The sequence below is a fragment of the Trichophyton benhamiae genome (genome assembly GCF_000151125.1).
Source record: "Trichophyton benhamiae CBS 112371 chromosome Unknown contig01293.0, whole genome shotgun sequence".
NCBI lineage: Eukaryota > Fungi > Ascomycota > Eurotiomycetes > Onygenales > Arthrodermataceae > Trichophyton > Trichophyton benhamiae.
In genome coordinates this window covers 1,687,993-1,709,608 of record NW_003315113.1, presented here as the reverse complement: position 1 = coordinate 1,709,608, position 21,616 = coordinate 1,687,993, and the positions used below count along the sequence as shown (strand labels likewise).

The following is a 21,616-nucleotide window of genomic DNA, read 5'->3' as shown; positions in this document are numbered from 1 at the left end:
CCCTCTCTCCCAACCACCACTTACATCCGCGAACGTGGCGAAAAAAAAGAAGCTAGCAAAGAGGTCGGACGATGCTGCTAGAGGCGACCATGATAGTACGACTAAAAGTGAAGCGAAGGCGATTTTTGATGAATCGTGAGTAAAGTATATATATTGCTAATATTAAACGGTGAATGCTAATTTGATACTCGCAGGTGCGAACCTTCACCAATGAGCCAGTCACCTGTTCCCTCTATGCCGCCTATGAATCCGGCAGTCGGCCCTCCAAGCGCTATCGACTCACCGGCCTTTGGACCTTTGGACTCCTTCTCACCTTCTCCTGGTGAGCAAGATCTGGCCACGAGAACAGATTCGTGGGCACGAGCTATACCGTTTGGGAAAAGCCCACCAAATGATCCCGCAGATGGAGTTGGATTTGCGGAATCTCCTCCAGCCTTCACTTTACCGTCTCGAGGAGACGCTTACCGCCAAGCTTCTCCCTCAACGTCTCCTCCGCAGGCTCGACTTCGACCACCGGGTTTTGCAGATGCAACACCAGCTTCCACGCCGCCCAACAGCCTTCCTCGGGATAGGCAGCAACGTTATTCAATTAGCAGTCATCGTAGCAATAGGATGAGTTTTCCGCCCCCACCTCACCTCCCACAGGCGCATTTCTATTCTGCACCTGACGTTGATATTCCTGGAGCGTCCCAATCAGGTGCCAAGCACCATCAGCAACCTGGGCATTCATTTTGCGCTGTTGAGCCCCTTCCCGGGTGCTCCTACAAGTCTGCCAAGACAGGAGGCAACGTGATCCTTGTCGGTCGAGACGGTGAGCTGGACGTTCTTGGAATCGAAAATTCACGAACGAAAATAATAGGATCTATTCAAGGACTGAATGGAAGAGTTATCGATGCTAAACTCTTAACATGGACCGCTGGAGCTGATCCTTTTGCGTCGATACGGCCATTAATTGCTCTTACCATCCATGGGATAGTTCCAAAGGAAGAAAATGGCGCCTTACCGGCTTCCTCTACTGAACCAGAGCAGTTGGATTTCCTAACCGGCTCGTCTCCAAAGCAAACAACAAATGCAAGGCCAGACATTCCCCTAGCGCAGACGAGAGTACAGGTCTACTCTCTTAAGACTAGGGATCTTGTTTCAACCTTATTTGCTACTAAGCCAGTTCCATGTGTCGACACCTTTCCTGGAGTTGCTCCATACGTACCTCCACCTACAGCCAACCTCAGGACCCTTGCCAGCGGTAATTTGGTTATTGTGGCATCCGGTACAAGTGGCGAAGTTATGGTATTTGGTGTTGCCCGTCCTCCTTCGCAGCCTATTTACCAGTGTATTGGGAAAATGTGGACGAATGTACAGCCAAAGGAAACTCGAAGGTATTCCAGTTCTTCTGCCTCTACTGACACAGACGACCCACAGGCAGAGGCTTCCCGTACAGCCAAAGTTACGGATATACCTGTTCTTTCTGTCAGCGGGCGTTGGCTTGCTGTAATCAACCCATCTCCAAACCGAGTTTCACTTCAGGGTGCAGTTCCACCCCATATCACGCCTAGAAAAATTTACGGAGTTGATGCCCATACGCCTCCATCCCGACCTTCCGTTACGTGTGGTGTAGATTCTGGCGAAGGTGAAAGCTTCCTGAACAAAGTTGCAAGAGGTGTGACCCAAGAAGTATTTAAAGGAGCACGATGGATTGGAGACCAGGGTCTTCAAACTTGGAACAATTATTGGAACAAGGATTCTCAGACTGGTAACTCTACGCCATTACGCCGACCACAGTCCATGGACCAGCATAGCTTTGCAGCGGATATCTTACCTCCCACGCACGCCCAAGAGACTCAAACTCCTCCATCGAACGAGCCAGACCTTGTCTCCATCTTTGACCTAAAGCCACTTGAAGATTTTCAAGATGGGAAATCCTCAAACCCACACCCAATAGCTACTTTCCAGCCTCCTCACGGATGCAGCTTCCTTTCGTTATCGCCAAATGGACTTATGCTACTCACCGCGAGCAAAAAGGGTGATATACAAAGCATCTGGGACTTGATGCAGATTCGTCATTGTCGATCTCGCGCTTTCCTTGCCGAAGATCCGTCTTCTACTGCCAAGTCCAACCCCCCTGCTACTCATGTTCGACAGGTCGCTCGGTATGCAAGACTGACCACATCAACCATACGAGATGTCATATGGACGGCACCTAACGGCGAGCATGTTGCCATTATAACCAAGAAGGGAACAACTCACGTCTATGAAGTTCCGCCTGCTGCGTTCAGATGGCCACCACTACGGCGGTCAACTGCTGTCGCACCCGCAACGAATGCCGAATCTTATATACGTGACGAAGGAACTGACGATGGCCCTCGCAATGCCTTCTCGAGTGCCATGAAGTTAGTAGGTGAAACTACACAGCCGTTCTTAGCGGCTATGCGTGGTCGAGCTCCTAGTGTCGGCGCAGCATTTGCTGTAACCAAGGGATTTGCAATTCCGTCCGCTGGTGGTAAAGTTGTGGCTGCAGGCTTAAGCAAATCAGTGGGTGCTGCCACAGAAACCATGAATAACCTCCGATACGTGGGTGAAAACAGGCTTCATCCATCCAATTTTGCGAAAGATAGCATAGGTGCAAAGGCCGTTTGGATTGGCGATGAGCATGGCGATGAACTATCCGTCGGCATCATGGATGGTGGATCGTTCAAAGTATACCAAGTCGGCAAAAGCTCCGCTCCGCCAAAGCACAGAAAGCGAACTCAACCATTTTTTGGAGGCAAGATACTAGAGGCACGCCTCCCTGCCGAAATGCAAAACTCCTATACCCACGAACAAACTATCATCCGAGGCCCAGACACCATCACCGGTTCCTGGTATGGGCCTACACACCATCGCCCTGGAGGTAGTTCGAAGATCAAGTCACCACCCTTGGCCCAAGCTGAGATCGAGACGCATGCTCCCTACCAACCGTTCCACACTGACCGTCGTGTAAGCCTGATGGTTTACTCATCGAAGTATAGCGGATCTTCCAATTCAGAGCCGTGGGTATTTGGAAATACCATTCCGACCCATAAGATTCATTTGCGCAATGCCTCTCAGAGCGATATTGAAGATCGGCCCGATTCCGAAGGTATAGCCAAGTCTCGCGAAATGGAGAACCTTATCAGCCTAGGAGGTGAACATGTCATAATAACCACACGTCGCAAACGCGGACGAGGTCAAAGTGGGGATGACGTTGTTGAGGATGGGTTTTTCGAAGATGATTGTGATGTCCTTGACTTCGCGAGGGATCGTGTCTAAGTAACACAAGCACGTTTCGAGCTTACACTCGGTCTAACGTCCATCGAGGAGATCATCACACACTCATTCACACGCAACGGCCTTCGAAAGGTGTCACTAGGTTCAACACCACAGCTAATATCTCTCGTTCTGTTTTGCCTGTTGTTTCCCCAACCAACACCCTCTGCCTGCATTACCTTGACATATTTTCTCTGCTTGCTTTGAATTGTGGAGGCTGGAAACTCTGGAGTTGGAGGGCAATATTTCCATTTACATAATCTTATCTACTGACATGTCTACACAGCTTCATCTTGATTTCTACCTTTGGTACTTGATCATTTTCATTTTCATTTTTTGTTGGCCCTCTAACTAGAACATAAACCTCTATTTTCCCACCACAGTTTCATTGAGGCGGTCCCCTGTTCCTGCTTTATCCGGAGTTCTGATATGTTTTGCCCACATCTGCATATGAAATGAGTAGAGTATGCTATCTCAGATTTGCATACTTTACCTCTACTACATCTTCCCTATTATCCACGATCATATTTTTCGTTCACCCAGGAATCCCCTTTGTTGGTCTTTTTGTTTTTGACTCAATTCTATTGTTAATAATTCATTGCTTGGGTCTAGGGAGTTAATGAGGGCTTGTTAGATGGATGGTTCTAAGGCCAGAGGTTGATACACAGGTTACTATAAGCAAACTAGTTGACTATATAATAAACACAAATCAATCAAGATATATATACGTGCATATGTATATGTATATACATCATCCTCTTGTCCCTGTCTATTCTACCAATCTTGTGACTACTGCTCAAACCCCGTTTGTCTCGTCAGCCCACCAGCGCTGAAACTCCTCGATCCTAAATGCCCGCTCCCTCGCCATCTCCCGTCCAGTAACTGTTTTCATCATCCCTTCTAACTTCACCAACTTCTCATTAAAATGCTCAATCGCATCGTCCAAGTCAGGCTCCTTGTCACCTTCCTTGCCAGCACTTTTAGACCTGGCTCCAAGAAAGGTGAAACATCGTGCTATCCCCACTGCGCCAATTGCGTCTAGACGGTCTGCATCCTGCACGATGGCGAGTTCAGGATACCCACCTTCAGGACTGATCAGATGCTGAACGACACTAGGGTCTTTTATCTCAGTCGAGTAGGAGACGTTTGAAACTATGGTCTGAACTCTCTGCGCTATGCTTTGGTCTGCATGGTGGGATATCAGGGTATCGTAAACGATGGTGTTGGGGTTAATCTTATGCCGGTTAGTTTGTCTGCTGAAAGAGGTGCATAGTTATCTTATCGCCAAGAGCAATGGTCCTTTATCACCTTTAAGGCTCCTCCGTCCGCTGGTTTGGGAAGATATTTCCTATCAGCTATATCGTGCATCCAGGCTGCGAGAGTGACCACCGTTTCGTCATATTTAATGGATGGGTTGCGAGTCTTTTCTTTTTCGAGGATTGTGTGGGCGAGTCTGACGACGCGTGAGACATGACGGGCGTTGTGGGAGGGGTCGTGGCCTGCCATATGTTTGGCTACGAAAGCAGATGTGCGCTCGATGAGCAGCGCGTTGCTTGACATCTTTCAGTGATGGATTTATGTGTAGTAATGAGGGACAATGTGTAGGGAGATCGAAGTTTTAGTTCTGAGCTCCAGGGCTGTTGTTTACGGAAGTTATTACTTTTTCTTTTTTGTTAGATATATATCTCTTTTGGAATTGGTGGATCAAGATCAGCATTTGACGACATGTGGTTGTCGATTATGATCGTTGTTGAGCCTCATCACCAGAAAATCCATTCAGGGTCCAAGCCTACCTCGGACTACCAGGAGAAAGGTTGATAACTCTACGGAGTACTCCGTAAGCTATTTACCTTACTATAAGCAAGCTTTTCTGCCAATCTTTGTTACTTGATCTGCCCTATTCGGGCCATTGGCCTTGTCTACTCCGCTGGTTACTCTTGAGAAATTGTACGACGATGCTCTGCATATGGAACCAGCCAGGAAAGACAGCCCTAAAGGTGAAACTGGCATTTTCAGCCTCAAATACCAGCACCTGTTATTCCCATGGGCTTCTTCTAGACATACATATACATAGCCCTTCCTCGAGGGCTCGTCGTCGCTACTCCGTACTCGATCTGCGGGCTCCAGGAGGGCTTCCCCCGTGTGAAAAGTGATATTCACGTGATTGTCTTCACTTAGTCAGCTCTCGGCAGAGATATCCGTATCGGGTTAAGCGCGGGCTTGCCTCAAGTTTGAGTTTTGCTAGTAATAACGGAGTAAACTTTATTTACTTTCTCCAAACCTCAAGCGAACCTTCGCTCGCTTGTGTTATTACTATTGCTATTATTATTCCGGAGTACTCCAGGTTAAAGGCGCTATTATTATTCATATCATGACGGCGCTTCAGTGACTGCAAGGACGGGCCAGGAGCGTGAAAGAGGGTGGGTGTCAGGTCTCGGTTGCACGACGTGTGGATGTGTGTTGTCAGGCAGCAGCAAGATGAGTTACAGGCTCCATTGAGGGCATGGCATGGATGGCATGTTGATCATCGCGACGGACAGCAGGCTTTCCTGCTTCTGCGCTGCTCGGCAGCCTGTCCACCACCACCACCACCACAGCTCTCAGTGGCCTCCTGAGTGGACTCGAAACTCGGACACACTGCTGCTCCTCCACCCCATCCTGCCTCATGCGACCGAGCAAATAGTCAATGCGGTTCACCGTCCGCCGACCAATCTCCCTTTCACCAGGTAAGACACCGTCTCGCCAAGCTTCACACCCAGCCAGGGCCTCAATCGACGACGGTGTGATGCTGGACCAGCGCCGTCCGCCACTGATTGGCCTTGCCAGCCCTGCGCACCCCAGGGCCTTCGCATTATTGAAACTCTCCTCGGCAACCTCGTGTATCTGCTGATACGCGTATCTTACCAGGCGCCGGGTCCTGTTTCAGAGCTGGCGCCGCTCTCAGCCAATCGACGAGCTGCGCTACTGCCCCGCGGCCCCACTCATCGCCAGGGGCAGCTCGGTAATTACCAATATCGTATCGCGGCTGTTTGCTGTTTCTTTTTTTGGTGTCATTTTGCGATCTCGCCCTTAAAACTTGGGGATTTTCTCCTTTTCTCTCTCTTTCTCTTTCTCTTTCTCCTTTCTCTTTCTCCTTTCTCTTTCTTCCTCTTCTTCTTTTATCCATCAGCTTGTCTACATTCGCTTCTTCCGTCGTCCTTCGCTTTTCTCATATACTCTACTTTAATCTACATCCCATTCCTTCGAGCCAGCTCCAACTCTCGTTTCTTCAACCAAAAAAGAATCCAGTCAAGATGAAGTTCTCCGTTGCTGCCGTCGCTGCTTTCGCTGCCTTTGCCGCTGCTGCCAACACCAGCTTGACCCCAGAGCAACAGTGTGCTTCTCAGTGTATGTATCAACGATCTTCCCCGTTCGTTGTCCAACAAGAACATCTCTTCGAAGAAGGGCCGGTCATATTGTGATCAACGAACAATAAGTCCAAAAAAAAAAATTGGCAGAGCTAACACGACTTTAGGCCCTGAGAAGGACATCTGCTGCAAGGCCATCTGCTTCAAGGTCCCTTGCCCATCCAACCAGGACGCTAAGGACACCACTAGCTGTGCTGCCAAATGTCCTACCGACCAGGGTGCTGTTGCCTACGCCAAATGCCAGCAGGGCTGCATCCAGTCTCACTTCTACACCCCCGGTGCCACTCCCACCGCTGCTCCAACTGGCTCCTCCAGCGGTGAAAGCACCGCTACCACTACCGGCTCCAGCCCATCCAACACCTCCGGCTCTGAGACCACCTCTGGCTCCGGATCTGAGACCTCGCACTCTGGCTCTTCCGGCTCCTCCCCATCTGCTACCCACTCCGGCTCTGGCTCGACCCCAACTCATTCCGGTGCTGCTGTCAGCAACGCTAAGGTCCAGCTCGGCTCTGCTGCCGGTGCCGTCGGTCTCCTCGTTGCTGCTTTCGCCCTCTAAGAGCGAAACTGACATGCCATACCTTCTCTCTTTCCCACTTCTGCAGTCATGTCGCTGTATCATGTCAATAACCTAGTTCTGGGCCATGTTGTAACTCTTTAATTGATAGCGGGATGACTTTTGGAGTACAGATCTTGATTTTTTTACTATTTTTTAACGCGCCAGTATCATAACTTACCATACCCATACCAATACTATTATACCTAATGCCTCTTATTCCAGTTTCCATCTTCTCTCGTAGAGTCCTCGCCAGTAAGGGTATGATTGTCAGTCATCATCATCCGTTGCCGTGCCGCCGAGCTGGCATCAAGCTGGCATCAAGCTGGCATCCTTCTGGAGGTTGATATATATAACTAAATGCTTGCCTCTAGCTGAGCCGCGAAATGCAAGCTCGGCACCCTAACTTGCTGTTCTGGCTCAGTCTTCGTCGACCGACTGCGCCTCGCTGGGACCCCGCGATGAAAATGAACGCGCGGATGGCTGAGCCTCTGTTTTTTCATGCGCGGAAGAGTATCACCTTTATCACCAACCCTGGCTTATTGCTTCTTCGTCTCTGGCGCTTCCCCCCATATACAGCGTATCGCACAGGCGTACATGTCTGCATCGGCCCCATCCTTGCCCGTCTACCAGGTCTAGAAACTGACTGGTTGCTTCGCCCTGCCAGAGACCACGGCTGATATCGCTTGGCCCCTCCCGATTGATCGACGTTGAGTGCGCGCATCAGCTGAAGATTATGCACCTCCGTCCCTCTCATGTTGTTGTTCTCCGTGCTCTGTTGATGTTGAGTTCAGTGGCTACCAGGGACCATGGCGGGGATAGTTAGCTCACTAACTAACTAGCTATTTACGTCATTCTCTTGCGGTATAAATAGTTGGTTCAGATAACTCACGGATTAACCATCAATCTTTCGTTATTCAACGAACTAACTAGCACTGCACTGCGGCTGGAAAAGGAGAGCCTACCGTATCTTAACCTGCCTCTACGAAGTACACGATACGTACAGCTATAGGCGATAGTCCGCTCCGAAGCTTAAGGCAGCAGGGCTGATAAATAGATTTACAAACGAGAAACGTCGCTAAGATCAGAGCGAAGGATGCGTTAAACCAAGCGATTTCGATACTTCCACCTTTCGCATCTCTTTCGACACGCAAGCCGTCCATCGTCTTTGCCTCCCGTCGCTCTCGTCGCCTGTGGCCATCATGTCGGTCCAGATCTTCCTTAACCGGCCGCATCCGTTCTTTACAAACCTCGACTACATCTCCGGCAAGGCTGTTTTGTCCCTCTCGACGGAAACAGCCATATCTTCCATCAATGTCAAGCTAGAGGGCGAGAGTCGGACTCGTTTGGCCGCAGCGAAGTATCCGCATAACGAACGATCGGACAAGAAGCGGACCGAGATTGAATTGCACAAGGTCAGAACGAATATTAAAATATCTCAGATAAGAGAGTTAATGTTAACGCGGGGCCATGTCTCTTTTGATATAGGTGCTGTATAAGGTCGTCACTGTCTTCCCTGGGCCCGATATCCAAGATAATGTGTCACCTAATACATTCTATACCCTCCTGCCGGGGGTGTATGAATATCCTTTTCAGTTTAGGGTGTGTACGGTATTTTGGCTATAATATACGAAATGCTGCTGTGAGGGCTGGCTCGCTGATCTGATGGTTGTGTAGTTCCCATTCAACAACGACTGCATCGACAACCCGCTACCCACCAATTTGAATATGGCTGGCATAAGGGTAGAGGTAGCCCGAGATACTAACCAGCATATTCGAAGGACTCTTCCTCCTTCATTGACCGGGTTTCCCGGTGAAGCGGAGATCAAATATTATGTCAAGGCAACCGTCGTCAGGCCGCAGTTTTACAAGGAGAACTACAGAGGAGTGCGCCTTTCTCACCCTGACATTTGATTAACTAACACCACTGTTGGGGAAATTTTTACAATACTGATGTTTCATTCAGTTTTCGGATTTCAAATTCCTTCCTATAGAACCGCCGCGGAAGAAGGAGATTGATAAAGAATCATATGCCAGACGAGAACATCAGTTTAAGGCTAAAATATCACCGCAGTCGCCGCAGTCCCCACAGTCCCCGCAGGAGAAAAAAGGACTCTTCAAAGGGAGTACTGAAACCGAACTGTTGCCTCGTTTCTCTGTCGATGCACGCCTGCCTAGCCCCCCGATAATAACATGTAACGAACCACTACCACTCCGCATCTTGATAAAGAAGCTCAATGACAGTAACGAGATTGTTACTCTCCAGCTTCTTCAAATAGAACTGATATCCTACACCCATGTCCGTGCCCAGGATCTGACTCGCACCGAAAGCGGAAGCTGGGTCATTACCACTCGAAGTAATATTGGCTTGCCGCTAGGAAATAGCAATGACCGGGCAGGTAAAGAGTGGAAGCTAGATGCGGAAATGTGGAATCGCATCCCTCTCCCTAGTTCCGTTCTTCCGTCTTTTGAGACATGCAATTTGTCAAGAACATATGAGCTGGAGATACGAATTGGACTGGCCCATGGGCCAGTTGGGTCGAAGGTACTCCTCTTGATTTTATCCAATTTCATTTCACCACAGGTTATTTATTTATTTGTCTATTTATATTTTATCCTACCAACCCCCATGGGCAACACATAACTGAACATATACTGACCATTTACCATAGAAAGGCCTGATTGTCCTTCCTCTACGGATGGCTGTTCAGGTGTATTCCGGTATTGCACCGCCCCAAGCACTCCTAGACGCTATGAATGGACAGCCATCGAAGGGGTCAATTCCAGCTCCGGTACAAAACCCGGCCTTCGGATTTGGTCCTGGGCCGAGCCACATACCGCCTAGCCAGCCTATGGCAGGCCCTGGTCCTGGCCCCAGCCCGATCCCGATGAACCCGAATATACCACCTCCTCAGCCCCCACGTCCAAACCCGGCAAACCACCCCGTTTTAATGGAAAACTACGAAGAAGCACCCCCACCCAGCTACGAAGATGCGATGGCGGATGCTCTTGCGCCAGTAGATGGCCCGAGGCACGAGTATAACCCACTTGCCGCATCACAACGCTCTTCATCATGGACCTCAACTGATGCTCAATCTTCAGCGCCCCCAGGTAACCCTAGGAGTAACAGCTTCGGCCCCTCCGGTTCCGGTGGCTATGATATAGATTCAAAAAGTGACGAACGACTATTCCCCAGCGAAGCTGGATCACGCTCACCCACGTTCGAGTTCACGAGTATCCCGCCTGTGACAGTCGAGAGAGATGTTAACCAGCCATCTCATCCTTCCTCCACGACCGAAACTGATGGCCCAGAAAATAGCAACCTGCCAATGCAGAAACAGATGCGTGAGTTTCAACATTATCAGACCACAGGCCAACTGGACGGCGTATCCGAGTCACCAACCACATCAACAACAGATCTGCCTTCAATGACATCCTCATCAACAGTATCACTTCCAATAGACAGACCGCCTCAACAGCCGAGACGGATAACGCCAACCATGCCGAATTTAGGTATACCTCCTAGAAAACCGGTTCCTGCACCGAAGAAGATGAATTCTTTGCCTTGAATTACATACTCAGGATGATTTTCTTTCATGCGCTTCAACCAAGCGGTGGGCTGGTGGTTAGTTAATGGAGTTGTGGGGCTGGTATCTTGATTTGACTTCAAAATTATCACTGTTATCATGAGCGTGGGGCGTATTTTATTTCTATGATGGTACTAAAGGAAGCAGGAGTTGACTCCATGATGGTTTCTATGTGGCCAACCGCTACCGTTATCAACTACCTGGTTTGGTATTAGGAAGAGCGGACAGAACTATGGCCCTCCACCTTCCATAGGAAAACTGATGGAGATATATATATCTACTGAATGATCGAATTGATATCATAGATTACGTCGTTTTCTTCATCTCCTGCCTCCACTGAACCATTCACGGTCTAGACTGTCTGTTTTGATAAACGCCCCCTACTTCGCCGGTCTAGCAAATCGCCTCGGGGCTAGCTATGGAGTTACATACAAGCTAGTTAATTAACTACGCCAAGCTCCCGCGTCACTTCAAACCTTAAACTAACTAACGTGCTGAAGCTCCTCGACTTTTCAACTACGAGCTTCTCCTCCCTCTTCTCTACCTCTCCCTCTATTGTTCTTGACCGATTCAGTCTTTTATCAAGAGGAGAAGATACATCTTTCGTTGTTACGCGAAACGAGAGGATAATTCCTGGCGTGGCCGTTATCGTCACTACCACGGATGCGGACTCACCTCAGTCGAAGAGGCGCGCGAGACCGCTGCAGACTGACCGTTGAACCATTAACCAGCGACATTGATAAATTACACGGCAGTGACAATGCGCCTTCATCTCATCGTTCATCGGCATGAGTTGCCTGTCACGCGCCTTCTATGGAGTACGCCCGTAACGCAAAGTCCCAGCTTATCGCTATCCCGCCAACCGTCTGCGCTGTCATCATTCACCAGCTCCGGCCCTGCCTCCATACGTACGCTGAGCGCCAGTGGAAGTTTCAATACTGCGTATACTTCAGCCTGTGTCCCAGCTGCTGCAGGCGGAGATTCCAATTATATCATCTCTCAGTTGCTGGCAGATGTTAACGAGGTGGTACCATTGGGAACGCCAACGAGCACTGGAGATGCGGAAGATGATGATGGCGGGCAGTGGCATTTACATGACTATGTTGTGGAGGTAATGGGTTCCGAATGTTTGCATTTTATGCGTGTTGACACACTGCTTAGAGAGGGTGATGAAGTTGTGTAAGTGTTGTCCTGAAATCCTAGTATTTTTACCTTATACTAACATTTGCTGTTTTAGGATTCGTCCTTTAGATCATGAAGATATATCCGCCAGAGTAGCGACTGGAAGACGACAGGTTACCGATGACGGGACGTATCTAATTGATGGCGTTCCCTGGGGGAAATCATGCCTGGAGCTAAAACGGACAACCGCATCTCGGCCTTCTATAACAATACCCCCCAGGAATAAGAGACGGCGACTTGAAGGCCCAGATCGGGGTCTCGGTGAAGTGACAGACCCACATGCTCTTCTCAATGAACCGACTGTGGTCATTGAAGACGTTAATCATCGAAAAAATGACGCCGAGAAGTCGGAGAAAGAACCTGCTATGGCGCAAGATAATGTGGTCATTGAGGAGACGCAGGAATTGAATGCTGTAGTTGAAGGAGATGAAGAAGACCCAACCTCTGCCACTGGTGGTGTACCTGTCCCTTCGCAGACACCTGCGGTAGCGGAGAGCGTATTAACCACTCCCCCCACCGTTAAACGACATAAAACAACACATGTCGCTTCGGAGGGAGCTCGGTTGCCGGACCACGAAGAAGAAAATCAATCGGAAGATTCATCAAGCAAAGATTCATCGGAAGACGAGACTTTGAGCTCTAGTGAGGATGAGTCTAGTGATGACAGTTCAGATTCAGACTCGGAGTCAGACTCTGATTCCAATTCTGAATCGGAATCCGATTCTAATTCAGATTCAAGCTCGGACACAACTTCTAGCTCTAGTTCGTCAAGTAGCTCGAGCTCCGATTCAGACTCGGATTCGTCTTCTGGTCTTAGTTCCGTCCCGAAATTGCCCACTTCTAAAAAGAAAGACACACTGCCCAAATCGGAATCTTCCAAGCAGAAGAATAATGTTGCGAAAGGAAAAGTCAATCCCCCGGGTCATGGCACTTTACGCACTAAACATGGCAATTTGAGAACAAAGTGGCGCAGGAGATTGATCCGACTGAAGATTGCTGGTATCCTGGATAAGGATGCGAATTTTGAAGACATGCGCGCCTGGGAGAACGGACAGGGAGGCTCTGAGGCTGTAAATGCTTTGCTTGAAGCTAAAGAACAATCAGAATTTGAAAGAAAGAGAGAGCAGCTACTACGTGATATAGATGAGGGTGGAATTGAAGTACCGTCGCCATCAGAGAAGAGAAGGAAACATAAGGAGACCTCATCATCTGTCGAGGTAGATTGTCTTGCAACCTCTACACCAGCCAAGGATAAAGCTTCTCCTGTTCTAGATGCCCCGGTTTCCGCAAGGCAGTCGAAGTTAGATATTGACAGCACGCGGCGTCTTTTATTTGGATCTCTAGGTGTCAAGACACCAAAAACGAAGGAAGACGAAGAGCAAACCCGGGCTAAACTTGCACAGAAGAGTAGCCTGACCCCAAAAGCTACACCAAAGGAGTCTGAGTGCGTTACACTTGAGACTTCAGAAGAAGTACTCCAGCCAATTGAGAATTGGCAAGCCAAGATTACACTCAAGGCCACCGAATGCTTTTATGATGGCGTTGAATTATCTACACCTCCATTCCCCTTCGTGCAGAGATGGGATTCCAACGCCCAAGCTGTCATTCAGGAGCTACGCGCAAGCCAGGCTCCCCAAGGCAAGAAAAAGAAAAAGAACAAACGGAAACGGCAATCCCAATCCAACGGCGAGAACGAGAAGGAATACCCGGAAGAATCTGGCCAGAACGAGAATCATTCAAACGAAGATATTACCCTTGACTACGGGGATGAGACCGGTGGCCCAAGCATGGATGTATCTCTTGTTGTAGAAACACAGCCAAAGGCGAGGTCTCAGAGTGATAAGAGAACGTCCAGCTCCGAAAATCAAGGCCTCATGGAGTGTGGAGCTGGAGACCTGCCTCCTCTACCTAAAGATATGTCAACACTGCCCAATGCGGATAAAACCAATCTATGGCCAGGTGCGATTTTTGCATTTAAACAGCTAGACGTTTCCAAGGCTACGAATTGGCAGCCCCAAGTGTCTTCCTACCGCACTGCAATTGTGGAAAATGTGAACTCTGCCAACACAATAACTTTCCGTCTTGCCAAACGCGATCGAGATGTAGCAGAAAGCGATGATGCCGATGACGGTCAACCACGAAGTTATTCAAAGTTCGAAATGCCTGGTTTCGATGACGTCGAGGAAGAAGACGATGGGCTGCGGGAACTTGAGATCCAAAACCTCATTGACGCAAAACTCATCAGTGCTCCTCCTCGTGTATCTGCAAGTAAAATACAGGAGCAACTTGCAGATATAGAAGAGGAATTGGTGAGGCTCCAAGAGGAGCAAGTGCTGGAGAATCTGGCAGATGAATCGATAAATCTCGCCAGTGAGGTGTCAGAGACGCAAAATGTTCGCATGTTGGTGTAATGTTAAACCCCTTGTACCATGTAATATATTTACTTACTATTTTTATGCAGTACTGAGAATGCGCCAACCCTTAACTCTTCACAGCCAGAGGATATCCAAGTTTCTTCTCCTAGCCGCCGGGAAATATCACAGCTCATTAAAGATGCTGGATTTAGGTCTTCTGTCAATTCTGAGCTGGCTATCCCTGACAAGGTAGAAGTCGTGGAAGACAGTTGTCCCAATTTGGAAGATAAGCGGCAGGAGGACAGCGAGGGAACTGTTTGCGAACAAAGTCCCGAGGGCCAAACTGTTGTGCAAGGAAGCGTTGCGCTTCCTCGAGATGCCGAGAAAAACGATGCAGCAGGGCCGCGTGAAGATAGCCCTGTTGTTGAATCACCTAAATTCACTGGCTTTGATTATGACTCGCCTCCAAAGGGAGCAACAGAAGAAACTCCGGCAGAACCAGGACCACGTAAATCTCCAACTCCTCCCGTGAATTCAACGGTTCCAGAAACAGCAAAACAGTCACCTTTATCGGCTCTAGAGGATTGGATATCTGCTCAAGGCTCCACCCACGGTAGTGAGAAGGGAAAGAATCCAGAGCCGCCGAACAATCTGGATGAAACGGATGACGATGACGACAGTGGTGATAGCAACCCAAACTCACTCGTACCAAATCCATTCTATGAAATAGACAATCTCTCTGAGAATGATCCAGCCCCGTCATTGGAAGAACTGCTTGCAGAAGCTACTTCGTGCCCGCCAGTTTCATTAAAGCCACCGCCAGCTGCCCACAAGCCTGCTGGGCCGTCCTTGCCTTTACCAACGGCCAATCCGTCCTTGAACACGCAGGACTCGGCTGCAAAATCAACTTCACCCCCGTCACACGAAGACGAATTACCGTTGCAGGATGGGCAGGTCACTGCGGAGAATAATGAACCTCTTGCGTCCCAGATACCAGATGGTTCTATAGTGGTAGACTTGACATTATCAAGTGATCCTGTGGCAGGTGGTGATGATGATTATGTCGATGAAGGTGATGACGGCTTTGAGGAAGATTCATCACTTTTCCATGGGCCTGGGTGGGTAACTAAACGGAAACCAAAGACAGCGGCGAAGCCAAAGCCTAAACCCAAGGGTAAGGGCAAAGCCCGAAGTTCAGCATCACAAGGGAGTCAAAGAAGTGGTCGACGGCCGAGATTAGTGATTAAAAGGAGTACTGTTTGATTTATGGAGCATTTGCATGTAACGGCAAGGGTATGGCGTAATGAAGGATGGGAGGTCATTTCACGTGTGTGTTTACGTTAATGATGACAACGTAATAGCAAATTCAGTATGCAATATCCGAATCTTACTTTATCATCTTGGTGCCCTGTGAATAGTAAGAGCCATGGGTAAGTTGTAACTACAGACTGAAAGACTAATCATTAATCTCGGCTCTCGATAACTGCCAAGTGACAACGTCTCTCTACATGACAACCTTCCCAGGAAGATCAACAGTCAACACATCAGCTCCAGCTACCAATTCCTTCTTCCCGGGCATATTTCCCCTTCTCATGAGCTCAGCGCTCTTTGAGATGATAGGATCCATTCCCATAGTAGCAACTGCTACCACTGTGTCACCAGATGTGTAGAAAGCAGCAAACTTCGCATTCTCAGGCTCCCCTTTCATGACAATGTCATCGTATCCGTTCACTGTGTTACCACAGTATCGGAGCTGAGCACCCAATGCTGACCAGAAAATTGGAATGAACGGCTTTGGCTTAATAGGGTGGCTGGACGTTGACAAGTGTGCGATTGTGCGCCCAACACTACGGCCGGAGTTCTGGGCCACGCTCCAATGTTCGATACGAACATGGAGTTTACCATCCTGCCCTCCAGGGCCGTGATAAGGGTATGTGGCAATGTCTCCTATGGCGTAGACGTCCTTCAGGCCCTGAACGGCAAAGGACTCATCGGTCCTGAGAGAGCCATCTCTTTCAAGTTTCACAGCTGGGTTCTCTTTGATATATTCAGTTGCAGGAGCAACACCAACGCCGAGAATGACCAGATCAGCCGGCAATTCCGTTCCATCCTTCAAATGCACTGCGCCAACCTTGGAGGAATCTGCAGAACAAGGGGTAGCTTTCTCCACAGATGCAGACAAGTGAAATTTAACGCCTGATTTCTCCAGATTACGTTGGAAAATGCGGCCGACTTCTGCTCCCATGACACGCTCTAGAGGTGCAGATTCCATCCCAACGATGGTAACCTTATTCTCTTTCGCCAATGCATTGCCTACTTCCATACCGATGAAAGAGCTTCCGATGACGACAATGTTCTTACCCTTCTCTCCCACTGCAGCCAGGATAGCCTGCACATCCGTTACATATCGAAGAGTAAAAACATTGCCCAACTCTTTAAACCCTGGAAGTGGCAGCACTCTAGGGGTTCCTCCTGTGGCCAGAACAAGTTTGGTGTATGGGTATGACTTTCCAGACTTTGTGGCCACGGACTTCTTCTCGAAGTCGACAGAAGTCACCTCATCCGAGACTGTGTTTACGGAAACGCTCGAATACCAGTCCTTGGATCTGAGTTCGATCTTTGAAGGATCCGCTATCAATGCTTTGGAGAACTTTGTCCTGTCCAACGGGAGGTTAGGCTCTTTCGATATCATGGTGATGTTTCCACTATATCCAAGCTCCCTGAGGGACTCGATGGTACCGAATGCTCCGCTCCCGCTACAGAAGCCTAATGTTAGCGACATCTATACCATCCCCGAGAGAAATGTTGGTGTATGCATACCCTCCAACTACAACGACGTTGTCATTTCCAGCAACTTTGCAGGTCTTCACCGGCTCTCTACCCCATGCTTTGAGGGATGCTTCATCCGTATGGACATAAAACGCTCCGTCCTTTTCAGAAATGTCATACTTGTTCAATGCGTTAGGTGCGGGAGCATCTTCCACATCTCCACTGATCACATTGAAACAGGCTAAATACCTATCAGCAGAGCTCTTTTTTTGGTTCTTTTACGAGGAAGAGTAATTTCACAAATGAAAGAGTCAACGTACCTCCATGCCACGGACAGGTTATTCTTGCATCAGGAGAGAGCACACCCTTGACCAGGGGAGCTCCGTAATGTGTACATCTAGCGGTCATGGCATGAACTTGGTCATCAAGTTTCACGAGAAGAAGCTTCACTCCCTCGAGTCCCTCGACTTGTACCTCAACCTTGTCTCCATTTTTGATCTCGCTGGGCGAGGAACCGATAAGTTTGTATTCGGGCATCTTGGAAGAGGCCGCTGAGGTTGGAAACCGTGCAGGTATAGCTGTGCTGAAGGTCCGATCTATAATATCTTCAATGTTAATATTTCAATCCTTAAGGAGGGAACTAAAGGCACGTATGATAGAATCAGGGTCTGGGACTGTTCCCCTGGGAAGACAAGCTGTAAAAGAAATGCGGGGGAGAATACGGAACTTGACAGGTAGCAAGCTCGCCAGTGAGCTCGGTCTGAGAATTGTCTTGAAGATATACGCTTGTCCAACGGGATAAGAGGCCTGGACCGGCTGAGAGTCGCAGTCTGTCTGGTAGTACGGATCCTGGGCCAGATGAAGACTCGACAAAGAAGAAGAAGATGAGGGGATGGAGGATGCGGCATGCTTTTTATATGGTACAAGGGAGCCTTTACTCTGCGCAGTCAGAGCCAGACAACAGCCCTGCAGTCCTCCCTTCTTTTTTTACGGCGACTCTTCCACCATGCGATATATCTACCTTGCTAGATCATCTGTGACTCCCGGAAGACGTCTTCTTCGGCCTCCAGCTCGACTTAAACCGCCGTCCTCGCACTGCGAGCAGCACTGCTGTGAGGGTCGTGTAAACAGCGGGAATTATGTCATAGGCTTGGCTGGCGTTGGGCGGTTTGACCAATGGCTGCAAGCTGATGGTCAGCAAGGAGGACGAGATTCGGAAGAAGACAGCGACGGGTAAGATGAAGGTATAGAAGAAGGATTGTATAAATGCATCTAGATAAGGAACGAAGATGGTCGTAGGTAGCCTACATGATACGTCTAACTGTTGCCTGGGGCTATTGGCAAAAGCAGCCGAGATGTTATGAGTGACGTTATACTCGAGTCTTGATATTGTATCAGCGGTAGTAGACTCTGCTTATATCCATCTGCTATCCATGCGGATAAGGAGCTATAGGAACAATTTCCCAGTTTGAAAAGAGAAACGAAAAGTGTGTAAAAATAATTAAAAAGGGAGAGGAGGGAAAAAAGGGGGAAATTCAGACACCAAAAAATGATATAACGCAAGAGCTTTCACAATCGTACCGGTCATGCTCTTGTCAGATTATAGACGTGGTGAAATCAGGTAGATATCGCGAGACAAAAGAGAGTATAAAAATTCGTTGCGGCATCACCGAATGGGAACAAACCATATTTCTTTCCCTTTTATATCAGACATAGTGCTACATCTCCAACCTAGTGTGGCGGGTTCAGAGGATGCTGTCGAGCTTTCCCTCCGATTTGGCCTCCTTGACTTGCTCAAAAACCTGCAACAAAACAATAATTAGCATAAATCACGGATGAAGGGCGGATAGGGTAGCTCGTAGCTCGGGATGGTTACCTTTAGCATCTTGTTTCTGGCACCAAGAGCATTCACGCCACGGGCCTCCAAGCCTTTGTCGTCCAACTCCACCAGCTCGGTCCACTTAAGGTCCTTGAGGTTGTCGGTATACTTGTGCAAGCGAAGAGACCGAAGCCAGCCGGGTATGTCTTGAAGGAGAGCTGGGTCGGTTGGGTCTTCTGGAGGCTTGGAGCTTCCACGTCGACCGCGTGGAGAACGACCACGGGGGATTTCAGAATGATCAGACAGGTATCCTTCGTGACTGCCAGCGCCACTGAATTGACCGACACCCATTCCGCCAAGAGTGTTACCCAAGTAGGCGTTAGCGTCATATGCAGCAAGGAACCCATTGTTCTGAGGAGAAGTAAAGTTCATCTGTATCGGCGTTCCCTGGAGGGCCAGTCCAGGAGAATTAGGTCGAGAACGGCGCCCGCTGATGGCAGCTTGCTGTTGAGCCTGCAGAGCAGCAACCTGCTGGGGGTTCAGGATTTGGCCGGAGTCATTCACCATTATGACATTGGTTCCGGGAATGGTGTTTGGGAGGCCAGGGGAGACAGGGGGCTGGTTGTGCATACGGTTCTGATTGTCATTAGAACGAGTGCGGCGGTATTTGCGTGCATCATCCAAAGCAATGCGATTATTGACAGTTGACAAAGCAGCAAGTTTCATAGCCGTGGCGTTGGCAATCATATCAGCCTGGTTTGGTTGGCTTTGCTGGTTAAAAGACGAAACCATGGGGGTATTTGTCATGGAAGCCCAACTTGCGTTTCCCACATTGTATGGAGAAAGAATTGGAGGCTCTGGCATAAGATCTGGAGCAGTGATGGTGGTGCTTTGGATATTAGAAGGACCTGACGAAAGCGGAGAACGAAGGCCAGCAGACTGAAGTGGCTGAGAAAACTGGCCCATCGGTTGCTGCTGTTGCTGCTGCTGCTGCTGTTGTTGCTGTTGCTGACCAGACGACGACTTGGGCCGTGCAATGGGGGCCTGTTGTTCTGGTGCTCGGTGAGTCCAAGGAGAAGCAGGGGGCTGAGGCAAGTTATCCTTGCCAACATCTGTAGTAGAAATGGTAGGAGCAACGAGTGAAGACCTGTCTCCACTGAACACTGCACTGTTACGGTTCGACACGGGAGCATTTCCGGTTTGTTGGGTGAGCTCAGCTTTCTTCTTAGCAATAGCAGCTGCTGCGTCAGGAAACATGGCGTTGATAGTCGATGTATCAAGTCCTGAGTTGCGCTTATTGCCAGGAGAAGGTGGTGGGCGAACCAGAGAATTGCGAGACCCTTCTACGTTTAGCTTCGACATGGCATCACTTAGACGGTTGGACATGGCGTCTGGACGTTTTCCGTGTTAGCGTGTACCTAATCCGGGGGCTAGAGAAGCCCATAGTTTTGGGAAAGTAAACATACCCTTTTCCCCAAAGGTTGCTGGAGACAACACACTAGACATCGGATGACTCTGGGACATTTGCTGCAACACCTGGATGAAAAAGCGGATTTGAACTTGGGTGGTTTGTTGGAGCAGAGCGTAGAGAGCGGCGGTTCTCTCCGCTTCACTCAACACACGAAACCACTGCTCGATGGCGCTAAGCTCGTCCTTGAAATCTTGGTCCAAAGTGGCGGCAGCCATTTCTTCCAGAGTCGTCTCATACTGATCGATGTCTGCCAGCCACTGCTGCGCGGCCCGATCGAGTGCATCGTCCGCATTATTCTGACCCTGTGACTGTTGGTTGAAGTACACTTCGGAGGCGGGGCGAATATTGCGAGCAGACAGCGGTGGGGCGAAGCCGGACATATCGGCAGAGGCGCGAAGTTGATGAGAACCCCCTAGGGTACGGGATGAAGACGGAGGACGAAGGGACGACTTCGAAGCCTCAGGGGTGCTGTTTCGGTTTCCAATAATGTGGCTTGCCATGGCTGTTCTCGGGGATATGGAGAGAGGTTTCACGGCCCGGCTGAAGAACGGAGAGGAGTGTATTAAATTTTTTTGGGTTGGTGAGTAAAGCAAAGCTCCTGCAGCGCCAGCTGAGTTTGCAAAGGGAGAGTCAGCCACGTATTTTCGAAGGCAGGCAGATGAATAACCCCCAGAAGAGCGTCGGGGGCAATGCCCAAGCGACGGATATGATTAAGGGACAGGGATCCGAGTATTCAGCCAGAATCCGGACAGCTGGTTTGATGGAAGGAGTATTTTTTGTTCTTGGACAAAAGGTCGGAGGCAGACCAGGCCAGTGGGCTGCACGGCGGTTTGGCAAGTAGTATAAATGTATTAATATGAAGTAACGCAAAAAGAACTCGCAACCCGTCGAGGATAGGGTCTTGAGGCCGGGCGGCAATTAAGGCTCGAATCTGGACACGGGGGCAACAGCGGTGTATCAAACACAGCGGCTAAACCAGCAAACGTCTGAACTAAGGCATGAGTCGAAGCATAAAAGACCGGAAAGGGCGCGAGAGGAGGATGCGAGAGGGAGGGAAGGGGAAACGAGGTTTCGATCAGGTCGGATTCTGCGAGCGAGCGAGGTGTGAGGTTTGTGAGGATGGAAGAAAACGAGGTTTTTGTGGTGGAGTTGGAGTTGGGATGCATGTTGAGCTGACTAAGCGGCGGTTGGC

General features: G+C 49.3%; 8 protein-coding genes across 8 annotated transcripts; 4 read left to right on the top strand and 4 right to left on the bottom strand.

Moving 5' to 3' along the window:
• Positions 1–210: 210 nt before the first annotated feature.
• Positions 211–3,285, top strand: ARB_04564 (uncharacterized protein; the record flags this gene model as incomplete). The annotated part of the gene is made up of 1 exon (XM_003017636.1): positions 211–3,285. One exon carries the CDS (start codon positions 211–213, stop codon positions 3,283–3,285), a length of 3,075 nt encoding a protein of 1,024 aa, XP_003017682.1.
• Positions 3,286–4,078: 793 nt separating this feature from the next.
• ARB_04563 (uncharacterized protein) lies at positions 4,079–4,842 on the bottom strand (the record flags this gene model as incomplete). Its single annotated transcript, XM_003017635.1, has 2 exons — positions 4,079–4,441; positions 4,591–4,842. 2 exons carry the CDS (start codon positions 4,840–4,842, stop codon positions 4,079–4,081), a joined length of 615 nt encoding a protein of 204 aa, XP_003017681.1.
• A 903-nt stretch (positions 4,843–5,745) lies between these two features.
• Positions 5,746–6,448, bottom strand: ARB_04562 (uncharacterized protein; the record flags this gene model as incomplete). The annotated part of the gene is made up of 2 exons (XM_003017634.1): positions 5,746–6,110; positions 6,187–6,448. 2 exons carry the CDS (start codon positions 6,446–6,448, stop codon positions 5,746–5,748), a joined length of 627 nt encoding a protein of 208 aa, XP_003017680.1.
• A 127-nt stretch (positions 6,449–6,575) lies between these two features.
• ARB_04561 (cell wall serine-threonine-rich galactomannoprotein Mp1) lies at positions 6,576–7,245 on the top strand (the record flags this gene model as incomplete). Its single annotated transcript, XM_003017633.1, has 2 exons — positions 6,576–6,669; positions 6,797–7,245. The coding sequence occupies 2 exons, from the start codon at positions 6,576–6,578 to the stop codon at positions 7,243–7,245; spliced, it is 543 nt and encodes a 180-aa protein (XP_003017679.1).
• Positions 7,246–8,444: 1,199 nt separating this feature from the next.
• ARB_04560 (arrestin (or S-antigen), N-terminal domain protein) lies at positions 8,445–10,811 on the top strand (the record flags this gene model as incomplete). The annotated part of the gene is made up of 5 exons (XM_003017632.1): positions 8,445–8,657; positions 8,731–8,844; positions 8,920–9,129; positions 9,209–9,826; positions 9,915–10,811. 5 exons carry the CDS (start codon positions 8,445–8,447, stop codon positions 10,809–10,811), a joined length of 2,052 nt encoding a protein of 683 aa, XP_003017678.1.
• Positions 10,812–11,589: 778 nt separating this feature from the next.
• On the top strand, positions 11,590–15,628 carry ARB_04559 (uncharacterized protein; the record flags this gene model as incomplete). The annotated part of the gene is made up of 3 exons (XM_003017631.1): positions 11,590–12,008; positions 12,067–14,412; positions 14,473–15,628. The coding sequence occupies 3 exons, from the start codon at positions 11,590–11,592 to the stop codon at positions 15,626–15,628; spliced, it is 3,921 nt and encodes a 1,306-aa protein (XP_003017677.1).
• A 241-nt stretch (positions 15,629–15,869) lies between these two features.
• ARB_04558 (pyridine nucleotide-disulfide oxidoreductase, putative) lies at positions 15,870–17,671 on the bottom strand (the record flags this gene model as incomplete). The annotated part of the gene is made up of 3 exons (XM_003017630.1): positions 15,870–17,121; positions 17,186–17,375; positions 17,455–17,671. The coding sequence occupies 3 exons, from the start codon at positions 17,669–17,671 to the stop codon at positions 15,870–15,872; spliced, it is 1,659 nt and encodes a 552-aa protein (XP_003017676.1).
• A 1,282-nt stretch (positions 17,672–18,953) lies between these two features.
• ARB_04557 (uncharacterized protein) lies at positions 18,954–20,924 on the bottom strand (the record flags this gene model as incomplete). The annotated part of the gene is made up of 2 exons (XM_003017629.1): positions 18,954–20,344; positions 20,420–20,924. The coding sequence occupies 2 exons, from the start codon at positions 20,922–20,924 to the stop codon at positions 18,954–18,956; spliced, it is 1,896 nt and encodes a 631-aa protein (XP_003017675.1).
• Positions 20,925–21,616: the final 692 nt, after the last annotated feature.